General features: G+C 38.6%; 1 protein-coding gene across 1 annotated transcript in view; it reads right to left on the bottom strand.

The window, feature by feature from the left end:
• ARHGAP15 (Rho GTPase activating protein 15) overlaps window positions 1-14085 on the bottom strand; it is a 331243-nt gene that overhangs the window by 15100 nt on the left and 302058 nt on the right. The window contains exon 13 of the mRNA XM_032693775.1: window positions 8356-8461. Within this exon, the coding sequence (XP_032549666.1) occupies window positions 8356-8461 (106 nt within the window). The remainder of the gene's footprint in view (window positions 1-8355; window positions 8462-14085) is intronic.

Below are 14085 nucleotides of genomic sequence, written 5' to 3'. Positions count from 1 at the left end.
CCACAGTACTGGAATCTTTTCTATAGATGAAGCTTGAGTTTTGTTCAGGCATACTGTAGGTTTTTCTTTCCCTTTTTTTTTTTTCTTTCCTCTTTTTTTTTTTTCCTAAAGCACAATAATAAATCTGCAGATGGCAAGACGCTACTTCAGAGGAGCTGTCTAAAACACTGTCTCTTTGGCAAATGCCTTAAAGTAGGTCATTCTGCTGTGATTTAGGTTTATATTTCATTGCCAGCTTTTTGTTCCCATTACAAGTAGGGTGCATTCCAGTCCACAGATTTTTTTTTTTTTTTCAGATTGGTTCTTATTTACAAGAATTTGTAGATCTTCGTAAGAAAATGGCCAATACCCTGTCAGAAGTTGTAATCATGCACTTGACCAAAAAAAGAGATGTATGAAGGTGATAACCTGCAGATGTTGGAATGTAAAATACCATTCTCTGGAAGCAAAAATTGTATTGATTCTCATAACATGGTGATTGAAATTATTGTTGCATCTTTTGCAATGTGTGAAAAAGGATTTGATCTAATGTCATGCCAGAACTCTCACAGAGCAGGGATATCCATGGCCCTGGTTGTTCAGGTATTTGCTTTTGCTTTTTATATATCTGCCACTGAAGAGTGTGTATTTTATAGCTTATAAAAAAAAAATCAGGGGCTATTTTCCCATCAAATTGCTGGGGGATTTACATGCCAAACTCCTAGCAGCCTTAATGAATTACCTGCATAAATTCCCTTTCAATCAATAATAGAATAGATCTTATTGTGTTATATTAATTATTTTGCACAAAGCGCTGACATTTTGGCATTAAAGTGTTTTTTGTGTTTGTTTGTTTTAAGTTCCAATGAATATCTAAGAAACTTCAAGCCTATTATTTATTTTACAACCTTAGTTCTGAGAAAAATCACATATCTTTAGGCAGCAAAATGAAAAGCACTGCAATTTACCCTTTGATGACCTGGTCCCGGACATTAATGAGTTTGGGCCCAATATCCCAAAATAGCACAAAAAAAAAAAAAAAGTGGGGAAAACCATTTTGTAGTGAATTGAGCATTCTTAATTTTGGCCAGCAAAAAAACATTTGAGCTGAAAAGAAAACTAACTCTGAGTAATATTGAGAGGTTACAAAATCACATAAATTAACTCCGCCGGTGATATTTTGCTGAAGTTTGTCTGAGTGCAAACCAGAAGCAGGATTCTCACGTGGTCCTGATTAACTGAAGAGTCCTTAGCAGTAACTAGCCCTCCCTGGGATGTGCTGGCCAGATGCACATGTACTCCCACAGCACATGGATGAGCCTTCAAAGGCACGGGGGGCTCGTGGTGGGGGATTGGGGAGCAAGTGAAGAGTGGAAGTGAGAAGTGTTGGCTGTGTCGTGGTGGGAAAGTGCCTTACCCTCTCCATTCCTCACTTTCTTTATCTGCACAACTAGGATAATAAAACTTACTGACCTGAAAAGGAAGTTGGGAGATTTAATTAATGTTTGAAAAGCTTTTTTGAGATCGCCTGATATTGAGCAATGTGAGATGAACAATAGGAGCTCTTGGAAACAGGGGCTCTATCTATCAGGATTTGTGTACTGCACTCAGCACAATGGTGCCGTGCAGCCACAGAGTCAACTGTGTCATAAATATTTAAATTAAAACTATGTTAATTATTTTTATCATTCTGTTATTTGCTGATACACCAGTTCAGTACTTGGTAGCATTGAAAATACCAAGTGCAATTATTTGCCTGACTGTTATGAAAATCAGGGTTTATATTTTTAAATGTGGTTGTGGAAATAGGAAGTAGATGGAAACATGGGTGAAAATGTGGTTTTAATTACTCATCATTCTTCTCGTTAAAAACAGTAAACTGTAAGGTATTCTCTGGTGAAGAGTTAAACTTTATAAACTTTCTTATTCCACAAAAAGTAGGATTGGGCAAGATTGCAAAAACCTCCGTAGCAGGTCACCCCCACCCCAAAGTGTGTAAAATCAAAATGTATAAAGGTGCTTCTGAAAAGCTGGATTTCTTTATTGCCTTTAACCCAAAATCTACTATTACTCCTGTCCTGTGCACACTTGTGCCTGGTACACATTTTCTTGCGTCCACTAATGTACAAAGGATCAGTTTAGTAGACTGATGTGGGTTTAGCAGAGACAAAACGGGTTTAAATCTTCTCCTTCCCCCAAAATGAGCCCCGGGAAGCTGTGGTAAATGGGATGAGTGTTGGCATTGCTCCAGCCCCTTTGTAAAACTCTTCTATAGCGGAAACTGAGACAAGCACGTGTGCAAGAGCACATCTCTATAAATATATTTGCCCTTCTCAAGTTAGAAGCTGATTAATTCATTTCATGTAAATCTTAAAACACGAGTCAGGGATGCCTGAGTCTTTTGCGTCCCTGGTCAGTCACTTGCTTACTCTTCTGGAACAAGAGGATGTTTCTCCTCCTCGCATTTCCCATAGCTGCTCCCAAAGCCTGTAGGAATATGGCTAAACTTTTCTCCTTGCTGCTGTCCCGTGGCTGAAGAGCAAAAGCTGCTCGTGAGTTCCCTGATTATAAAGAAAGGTCTTGATTCAGGAAAAAATTTCGAAAAATAGTCTTTTTTGTGCCTTCAGTTAAGGGCTTCTGCACATTCTTGAATCTGGGCATTTTTTCTGAAGGAAAATTTAAATGCCCATCCCACAGTTTGGGTTTTAGGCCTTCCACAGGTTCACTGATGTTTCCCAAATAGAATTTTTTTGTGCAGTCCTTCCATTCTGGGCATTGTTTTTAGTATTCAGTAACTTTTACCTTTATTATTATTATTATTATTATTATTATTAATTATTATTATTATTTTCTTAATTAAAAACTTGTGCAGTTCTTAGTGTAATCTGTTCTTCTGCTGTGTGAAAAAAGGGTTCTCCCAAGCCTACATTTAATATGTGAGCCTGCCCCAAAGTGCTGATATGACACATAGTTTAGCAAGTGAAAACCACATATGTTTGCTACATCTTTCCTCCACCAACTTTAGAGGCAAAAAAAAAAAAAAAAGAAAAAGTTTGCAGACATCCCCTGGTTATCATTACTATATACTGTACTTTATTTTCTAACTTCCCCTCAGAATTCTGGGTACTGCTGCTGGACTTGTCATCACATTGTCATCGTGTCCTGGTGTGCAGGCTACTGTGAGCTGCTGGCTGTGCATGGCTTTTCTCTTTTTCTACTCTTTTTTTTTTTTTTTTTTAATTTTTTAATAGGTAGAAACAAGTCTGTTTAGTTGTATATAGTTTGCAAAAGCCTTTGCTCTTCAGAATAGTTGCCACATGTTGTGGGGTTTGAGGTGGGGGGAGTGTTCCTCCCCTTGTTTGTCAAGGTTGGAGGTTTTTCTCTGTTCAAAGACCTATGAACATGAGGGAAGTTGTTTTTTTTTCCAAAACAACTAAAGCATGACATACCTATGACTTTTGTTAGATAATATGTTACTATCAGTGCATTTGTCTTAGATGAATAGTTCTACTGTTGATGAGGAGCATATTTCCAGTGAAATCAATGCAAACAATTAGTAATGAGAATGAAGAATTTAGGCAGAGGAGGAAGGCAATCAAAAAGAAAATCATCCTTCTCTCTCTGAAAGGGCAGAAAGCCTGGATGGCATCTGAAAATGTCTTGCCATGTTATGTACAGTAGGGGAAAAATGGAGCAAAATAAATGGAGTTTCTTTGATTCAAAGGTGGATCAAAAGGTATCGGTTCCTGCCCGGACAAGGCAGCCAGAAAGGGCACATTAGCAGATCCACGTGATAAAGCAAGAGGCAACTGCAGAGCTCCCCAGACAACTTGCCTGAAGTGCCTGCCAAGGAGGCAGATGCTGCTGCTGGAAGAATATCTTCCACAGTTGGGCATCTGGGTTCTGCGCTTTCCACAGAAGGGAGAGGGATGGGAACGTCAGCCTGGCCCCTGCCTTCCCATTTAATTATTTCAACATCCATTTTATAGTTCTGTAAATAACACATATTATCCTGCCTTTGTGTGGGGGAATCATGAGCAAGGAGAGGGGTTTTTGTCTATAATATATCCTTTTGCAGGGGTGTCTACATGGATGGGTAGAGCCAGGCTGGAGCTTGGCTGCCCTGCGCTCCAGCGCGGTCAGATGTGACACAGCTCGGGTCTGGGAGTCGCAGAGCTGCCTTGCGGTGGCACGGAGCTCAACCTAATAAGCAGAGCAGGCTGAGATTCATTAATTTAACATTAATAAGCACAGCTTATTAGCTCAGGCACAGTGCTGTATAATGCAGGCACACAGCTTCTCAAGCAGAGCTGCGTCCGCCCTCGCCAGCTCGGAGCACGATGCAGAGGACCCAGCCAGGGTGTTCCTTTCCCCTGCTGCGTTTTGCATAAGGGAGAAAAGAGAATTTTTTGTGGTCACTGGAGAAGCTTCTTTGCAAATGAAAAAAAAAAAAAAAACCCTCCAGGGTTTTAGATTGTATTGCTGGCTTATGCTGAGTCTTTAAGTCATTTAAACTCCTCGTGCCTCGGTTTCCCAGTGGGTGTGTAACAGCTACCTCAAGGTGTTGTGGTGAAAATACTATATGGTGAGAGTATTATGTGGTGAAAATATTGACCAGAAAATACTATAAAGAGTGAAATACTATAAAGAGTGATTCTCCTTCTGCCTCACTTGTATTATAGTTGTGTGAGTAAATTACTGGTTGCAAATAGGGATTTGTCACACAGGGGTTGGTTGTACTCAGTTCACATTTGTACAGAGAGCCAAGACAAGGTTTCTGCATCATTTCATGTCCTGTGTGTGCCTGAAAAATTGGGGTCTGAAAGGTGTATCAGTTTTATCTGGTGCCTGTGATTAGCTCACTGTGGGAGTAAAATTCATATGTAGACAAGAAAAAGGGAAGAGTGGAGACCTGTGGAACTGGGACACTGTTCCCACAGATGTATAGGACAGCAATACACGGGCTACATACAGCAAACAAATATTTTCTAAACATTTTCAAATAAAGCAGGTTGTTTTCTGTAGCCCTGTATTTGGGAAATTCCCTACTCAGGTTTTTTTGTTTCTTTCCTGTGTAAAGTCTATTTGTTTGGTTTGCTCATCTTCAGAAGTATGAATAATCTAATAGTAGTTGTGCTCAATTATTTTCAGTATGAGTCCTAATAAAACAATTCCTTATGGGATTAGACTGACAAGAGCTATGTGATATATCTGTTCAGCCCCATATTTTGTCTATTCTGCTTTCAAGTAGAATAGATTTCATGCAAAGACAGATGGGAACATTGGTTGGTTGGGTTTTTTACCCATTAAGTACAAGAAGAACAGGTACTGCAGCCCAAAGTTTTGCTTTTAATCCACCTCCCATGGTGTTCATACGCTGCACTGTGACTTCTTGAAGCTTCAGAGAGCTTGGTTTAAGAGAGATATATGGCAGGGGTGTTTAATTCCTGCTGCCAGGCCTTTCTCATAGGCTCTCTCATCTACTGCTTTGTCTGGGTTTCTGAAGAGGACCCTTTTGAAGTACATTTCACATTGTTATTTCTACTTGATCTGGACCTGCTCCTGTGGACTGGATTGCTGCAGAGGGGTTTAGGATAAGGTGAAGGTTGGATTCTTGTGCAGAGCTGTGTGTCAGTGAGACACATGCTCTCATGTGCTGTATAAGGCACAGACTTACAAAGTCCCGTGGTTCAGGTCTGTATAGCCCTGTTCTGTTTGTCTGACAGGAAAGAAGAGGGTAGGAAAAGGGTAGGAGAAAGAGGGGAATGCCTAGGAAATGGCATAGCTGTGGTCCTTCATCTTCTCTCAATCAGAACCCCTTTAGACCCAGTTCAACACTGGGCAAGAACATCCATCTCTACCAGCAAACACCTAAATTGAAGCAATATGCCTCAAATCAAGCCAGTTTAATTATTTTCCCAGCTTATCAGAAACTTTTGAATCTCCTTTGATTTGCCCAGAGAAAACCTTGTGACATAAAGGGATGGTTCAAGTCCATGGTGAGATTGGCATGTTGTGCACATTGACATCATTCTTCTGAAGAGTATCCCTAAAAATAATATAATTCTGCATTTTTTAACCTCTGCAAACTAGTTGTGTTTTCTGATTCAAACAAACACACATTGTCTATATTTGCATTATAACCATCATGTAATTACTACTTTATTCTTATTCTTAGTTTACTATTTTATTCTTACTTACGGAGCCACTTCATTCTTATTTATGGAGCCATGAGGCCGGTCAGATTGGCCCCTGTCTTTCACATCAAGAAATTCAAAATGGAAAATATAACTTTTATCTTGTTTGGGTTGGGGTTTTTTTTGTGGTTTCAGTATCTATTCTGCTGTTTCTTCCATATCAGTGGAGCCAAGCTTTTGGAATAGCCCTGTATTTTCCTGAGGATGTGTTTGAGGCAGAGAAGATGAGTGACCTTCTTCAGAGAGATCACACAATTGCTTCCCTAATGCTTAAACCCCCAAATGGCTCCAATATCACGTCTTCCTGCCTTCCATCACTCTGTGCCACTGTGTCACATGGGTATACCTCTACAGTAAGAACTATTGGTATTTTATTGATGGTATTTTAGTGATTTTATTTTCCTTTCGTTTCATTTTCTCCAAAAAGCCACCAGTGTTGGTCCAGTTTTGCCAGTTATTCTACACATCCACAGCAGGAAACAATTGCTGTCCCAAATAGATTATGCTCTAAAAAGCCAAGGCAGACAAAGGAAGCATTATCATCATTTTGTAAACAAGGAACCAAGGCACAGGGAGATTAAATGATTTACCCAAGGTCACCCAGAACATCCGGTCAAAGACAAGAACTGAACCCACGTCTCCTGAGTCTCAATCAAGTGATTTAACTATGAGATCAAAGACTTATTGTGTATACCTGATATCTCTCCCCTAAGACATGGCAGCAAAACTTTTTTTCAGGTTAGGATCAATGCCACATAGAGTGCAGTAAATTTTGTATATGGCATATCTGTGCTGACAGCGTGTACCCACTTCTTGCTCTCAGGTTCTTCCCAGGAAATAATTTCCCTTATTATTCTTCCATTGACAGTAATAAATTATCATCCTTCTCTAGATAACCCGCTGAAGGAGAGAATGTGTGCACACAGTACATCAGATGAACACATAGAAAACTGTTTTTCTGCAAGGCCAAACTCAGTCATTTTATGGACTGTTTAAAATCCTTCCATTAGGATTAATGAAAAGGGGACATTCCCACAACTACATGGACTTCATTTTGCCATTTTAGCTGGAAGCTGCAACCCAAGATAAAGGATCTAAATCTCTTATATGCATATGCCAACAAAATGCAGCAGAAATTATCAGTATAAAGGCATCATTCATTATAAGCTCAGAGTAGTCTTTGATTTGGAATCTTTATTACTCACTCACTGGGATCATTATATCACTCCTGGGATGAAATACTCCTCTGTGCACAGAGCCTTCATGAGGCCCAGATCCTATTTAGCCCCTTCAATTTTAGGGGTAGTTTGGCTGAAGAGTGACAGTAGAAAATGGGACTGGATAGTCCCAACAGCAGGGTAAGGGAGGAACAGCATCCTGCCCCTCACGTGTCCCTGTCTTGAGGTCTGATACTTCTGCCTGGTCATTCTGGAAGTCAAACAGCTTCAGAGTGAGTATGTGGTCTACCTACACTTTTACTGTTAATGCCATGAAGCATGAGAATAAACTCAAGCTGAACATGACATCCTGAGTTGACTTTTTGGGCTGAAATGTCTTGCAAAAAGAGCTAAATGAGGGCAGAAACCACAGAAGAATGATAAGGTGGAGCCTTACAGGGTCATTTGTCTGCTTCTGGGGTATCTCAGGAACACCAGAAGAGCAAAGATGCTCTTCCAAATCTCCTCTGAGACTTTCTTAAGGTACTCTGTGTTGTCACAAGATTTCTTGTGAGGACAAGAGCTCATAATATATTTTCTTGAGTGAGGTTGTTTCTATCATCATGTGCCTCAACATAGCACAAGATCAATATAGAGGATTGAATAATATGTTGAAAATATGAACATCCAAAATCTGTTGCTGGAGAAAGTCAAACTGGGGGAATGCAATAATGAAACATTGCAGTTGCCCAGTTCTATGTACTTGTAACATCTCAATGTATTTGGCTGGAAGGAAAAAAACCTGTTCTGCTTTCTACTAGAGGAAAAATTTGGGCTTTTGCTTTGACATCCTGATTTCTTGTTTGGGAATAGGATATCCATAGATACCATAAATCATGCTTAGTTTTACCAAAGAACATAATTATCTTTGGTATTTTGGGTGACATTTCCCATAGGATAAAGACACCACGTACCGATTCCTTTTAAAATTATTGGTCTGTCACTACCATGGTTCTACTTACTTCTTTAGATGTTCAAAAAGGATTTTCATTGTGTCATAGTTGGGTTTAGGCAGCTTTTTTACCAGGCTCCTTATGGATTTGATGCGAGTGGTATTGTCCTGGATTTCTAAGGGAAAAAAATAAAGAGAGAAAATAACCACTTGAGTGCCAAATTAGGACATTGCTTTGCACAGTGTCCTAGCTGGTACCTGAGCAAGAAAAGTAATCATTAATATATGGTTAAAAATAGAATATTTCATACCTTCTGTCACTTTAACAGGGTGCGAGAGTAGTTTACAAGGATTTAAAATTCTCAACCTTAAGGAAGCATTTTCTGGTTCACAGAAAAATATTTTTATAATTTTGATTTATTTTATTAGATAATTAGACTGTCATCCTAAGCTAAAATACCACCAAGTAGTAAGGGACCCATATCTTAAATGGAATTCCTCTTTGGAATTACAGTTGTCCAATGGTGCAGCTTCTGCGATTAATGCACTTCCCGGGTAGTCCTTGTTGTCCTTTTTTCCTCATCATAATTAATTCCACTATATTTATGGATCTCTGTCCTTAACACCCCATCATGTTTGGAAACATAAAATAATTTGCTATTGTTTTTAGTAGTTCTTCCTGGTGAACAATTATTTCAAGAAACTGTTCCACTGTAGCTATTTTCTCGCACCTGTAACATCTCACAACTGGAATTTCTGCAGGAAACCATTTGTGTTTCAAACTTATGACCAGTAATAAAGAATGCAGCACTAAGGGCTTTGATATCTCTTTTTGAGGTGATAAGAACATTTCTATCCTTTTTGCTAAGACATACCTTCCTGTTTTACCATGATTTGTGGTTTCGTGGGAAAGGTTTGACCGACATTTTCATCGATCTGTGTAAGATGTTGCAACTAAATTAAAGTCGTGTACAACTGTGCTTTCATTTAGGAACAGATTAGATAAGGTACCGGTAGGTCTGACGTAGGGAAAACATCTTGCATGTTACATGCCCTAGATAACCTGAGAATACTTTTCTGATCTTATCTATGATTTAATTATCACCTATCATTCTTCGTATATGTTCCTCTTTAATATTCATATTACCCTAGCACCCAGAGATCTCAGTTAGGATTAAATCCCAGTTGTAGTAGGTGCTGCATAAGCATATGTGGTGATTACTGCCTTGATTTAGATTTCATCACAAAAAAAGTTTCAACTACAAGTTTTCTCACAATCTTAATTTAAAAATTAAAATTACTAGGAAAATATTCCTTCCTTAACATGTATTACTAATTCCTGTGAGTTAATATTTCATACATACAGATATAGATGTATATATCCATACTGTTTATAATTTTAACATTTATATAGACTTGGAAGAAAAAGAACTTAAAATAGACAGTTCATAGGTATTTTTTTCTAGTTAAAATAACCCAAAATTTTCTTATGGATTTATTCTATATGAAGTCACACAATGGATAACAGTGATAATGAAGTTAAACACAAATAAAGAACGCACTTTCTGTGTATTACTCTCTTGTTCTGGTTTGACCTATAAAGAACCTTAACCTCTGAACAGCACAACTTCTCACACTCTTGCAACCCAGTCACCCCTTCAGGTTTTCTGCCATTAGGACTGTTCATTTTGCCCAGTGGAAACATGAATGAATACATGAAAACTATATAAAATTTGTAGAAGTGAATTTATTGCAGGAAGAGGGTGCAAATTCTCCTTTTGTGCTTCTTGGTGTGTACACATAAAACCACAGGGTCGTTTGGTCAGAAAAGACCTCCAAGATCATCAAGTCCAACTACTGTCCCAGCACTGCCAAGGCCTCCACTAACCCACGTCCCCAGGTGTTACATCTACATGGCTTTTAAATCCCTGCAGGAATGGGGACTCCACTGCTGCCCTGGGCAGCTGTGCCAATGCTTAGCAATCACTTTAACGAAGAAATTGTTAGTAATACCCAATCTAAACTTCCTGGCACTGCTTGAGGCCATTTCCTTTTGTTCTGTCACTTGTTAACTGGGAGAAGAGACAGACCTCCACCTTTCTACAACCTCCTTTCAGGTAGTTATAGAGAGAGAATAAGGTCCCTCCTGAGCCTCCTTTTCTCCAGGCTAAACACCCCCATCTCCCTCAGCTGCTCCTCCTCATCAGCCTTGTGCTCCAGACCCTTCCCTAGCTCTGTTGCCCTTCTCTGGACACACTATGACACATGATATAACCACACTAAATTAGTTGTATTTTTATTGGGGCTGCCCTGCCTTTACTCCAGCCTCTCAAATGCAGGTTCTCAACTAGTTTATCTTTTTATTCTGGTTTTGTATTTTTTTCAATGGATTTGAGGGGAACTGAGACGCTGAGGCAAGGACAAACTCAGTGGAAGGAAGGGCTCACTGTCTGTCTGTTGCAGAGTATTTACAAGGAAATGTCATACATTAAAACTTTATTGTGCTCTCTTGAAGGAAGTGACTCTGCTCTCTGCTGATTAACACAGATACCAACTTGGTAACCACCTTCCCTAGAGAAACAGCTGCTTAAAGAGGCTGCACTTCTTTATGAGGTGTATTTGTAAGAGAAATTAAACATAAAAGAGCAGTATTAATTTACAAAGAAGTTATTTATTGAGAGAATGGCAAGGCTAGAAATCTTTGTTTTAGGGCTTACTGTACCAAAATCATCAACACTGGTACACAGGAGATATTTGGGTAGGCACTAAAGCACAAAAATGGTAGAAATTTTGCATAAAATTACGCTGTGAATCGGTCTATTTGTTAATTGGTAGTCTATTGTGAAAGAAGAAAAAACAGGCAACATGTGGTAACTTTAGTCAGCATTTCTGAACTGGGAATGATAAACACCTCTGCCTGGCTCTGGCATTTATCAGTACTGAGATATTATTACCACATAGAGTCACAGCATGGTTACTGTTATCATCAAAAAAAAAGAGCCAGCTAATCTTAATGGTTTGTAAAGCCGTTACCTGCACTGGTCTGACATTTATCATGATCATTTTACCACATGAGTCCTACATTGCAAAGGTATTTTATCTGGAAGGGACATCACTATGAATTATTATTTGCAGCTAGGTAGAAAATTGTATGTTGTAGATACCTTTTCTCATTATAAATCACAGTCACATTTCACCATTTCCCACACAAAGCTGCTGAGCCCAGGCTTTTTGCCATAACACTTAGTCTCGCTCCCTTTTATAGTTCCATGAAAATATTGGGTACTCTTTCATTAAAATGGTTGATATTGGTGGGTTTTTTTAAATGCTCTATACACGCTTGATTTTTCTCTAGTATAAAAGAATTTGTTTTTCCACTTGAGAAGCTGAAGAGGATAAACTGTTCATTTTTTTTATTAGAGCTTACTCTCGCTTCAGTTTTTGTGGCTGGGCTTGTCTTTACTCTTGACCTTGTTGACGGAATATTTAACAGATCAGATGCAAGATCTTATGTTTCATTTGCAATACCTATGTATTCACTTTATTTCTGTAAAGCCTTCAGTTCCACTTTCCTAGGAATTTTCTGCTTTCAGATTCCTTAGTAGAAAGATATTTTAATTTTTTTTTTTTTTTAGGTTTTTCCCTTTACCATGCACAAATGAAGGGAAGAAATCTTTAAATGTGGGTTTTTACAAATAGGTGGGAAAAAGTTATCCCCTTCCTTGTGCTGTATCATGAAGCCCAGCAATGCAGTGTGAAAAGGAAGGAAAACACTCTGAACAGCTGTTAAATTCTCCAGATAAGTCTAGCAAATGAAGCAGAGCAGTTGTGATAAAAAGAAACAGTATTGGTTTTAATTATATCCTTTTTATTATGAAAATTGGTGAAAATCTGAGGAAAAAAAATCCCATTTTGGAAAGTTAGACTCTCTTTTCCCTGTGAAGATTTTGGAAGGAAAAGTCATCGTAATCACATATATCAAATAAAGAATGAGAGGAGGGTTAATCCTTTTTGCATTTTTTTGGGAAATTATGGGAGACTTAGGGGATAATTTCAGCAGATCAGGATACTCTGAAGTGAATTGCAGATGGTTTTTCCGTGTAAAAGAATCATAGAAAATATATTTAGAATTTGGGTTACTGTCTTTATAAATAGGGCTGGCTCCCTTTAACAGAGCAAAACTGTGGAGATGCTCTCCTGTTTATATTTAAATGAAGAATGCATTGAAAAAAAATAACCCTTCTTACTATTATATAAGCTCTTTTGTAAATGAGCTTTGGATAAACATTTGAGCACGGAAGAAAACATGATGTGTCTGTAACATTAACAGTGGCTGGGTAAAAATGAATGAAGAAAGTAACCTTTAGCACTCGTGCCCATAAAGAATACTTAAGCGAATCCCACCGAATCCTTCTTTTAATCATTAATTTTAAATGGACATAGATGTTTACAACAAGCCACTTTGTTTCAGAACAGGAAGTCCAGGGTTTATCTCCAATAACTCACGTTGGCTAGGAAGGGATGGATGCCTCTAACCTGACATGCATTCATTATTTTGTAAGGTACTGGGGTCTGACCCATGACCCTCCTCAGACCTGCTGCATTATTCATGTCCAACTTACTTTGTATAGTTTTACTATAGCACCCATTTCCCTTTTTCCAGGCATTTCAGTGGCTTGTGCATGTTTAATGTTAAACGGCATTTATGCCTCACATTAATGCCTAATTTTATCACAAGCCAAGGCTTCTTTTTATGCTTTTGAGCCTCACGGCTGAACTGCTGAAAAAACCCGGTGATTTATGATTCTGCATAAAATATCAAACTATTGATCTGCTGCCTTTTGTTGTTGGTGTTTTTTTGGGCACGGTTTTCTGTGATTTTCTTACATGCTCTTCTCACCTTGTTTTGTTTTTTTGGATAAGATTTCTGCTGTGGTTAAAACGTCACACACTGTTGCTACAGCAAAATCTGCCTGCCAAGAGTTTTTCCAACAATTCGCGACTGATTCGGCTGCCGAGAGAAAGATGGGTCTTGTCTGGGGCTTTTTTTTTGGGGGGGGGGGGGAGGGGGGTGTTGTTTATTTCATCTATTTTTTTTTTTTTTTTTTTTTTAAATCTGAATGGGGTGGTTTAGGTGGATTTTTGAGTGCTAATGAAATTGTGAGACTTATGGCGCTGGCTACAGCCAGCCGGAGTGTGGGCAGACGCTCTGTGAGCTTCCCCACTGTGCTGCTGTGCAAGCATCCCCGCTGTTATGTTTGCTATAGTTTTAATGTCTGTGAAAAATTCCTGATGCAACTAAATTATGTTCTGCCCTCTTGTTTGTATAAATAAACACCCGACTTAGCCAATTCATCTTGCTCTTGCCCATTTTAGAAGCTTGCCCTGTCACACAATGCTTAACCCCGGTCCTTGATAGCTTTGGTGTTATCAGGGAATGAAAACTTGCTCAAAAGGGAGTGCTCTGTTGGCTTGATTTTTTTTTTTTTCCCCAGGCACATCAACTCCCCAAAAGTCTGCTTTCATTTGGTGAGTGTTCATATTCTGGAAGTCATGCTGGCTAAAATACACAGCTTTTTATGTATAAATATATAGATCACTTATTCATATCACTTTTAATGTCAAGATATTTTAATGTTGCTGCATGCAGCATAAAAGTCCCAATTTTAATCACTCTCAGTACACTATGGCAATCCTCTGCTGCAGATATATTGTAAAATATTTCCTTGTTTAAAAAAAAATCTATAAGAAGTGTTCAAACTAACTAATATTTGCTATAAGGAAAATAAGCAATTTGTGA

This window comes from Chiroxiphia lanceolata, chromosome 7 (genome assembly GCF_009829145.1).
Source record: "Chiroxiphia lanceolata isolate bChiLan1 chromosome 7, bChiLan1.pri, whole genome shotgun sequence".
Lineage (NCBI taxonomy): Eukaryota > Metazoa > Chordata > Aves > Passeriformes > Pipridae > Chiroxiphia > Chiroxiphia lanceolata.
The sequence above is the reverse complement of the archived record's forward strand: the minus strand, read 5'-3'. Positions and strand labels throughout refer to the sequence as shown.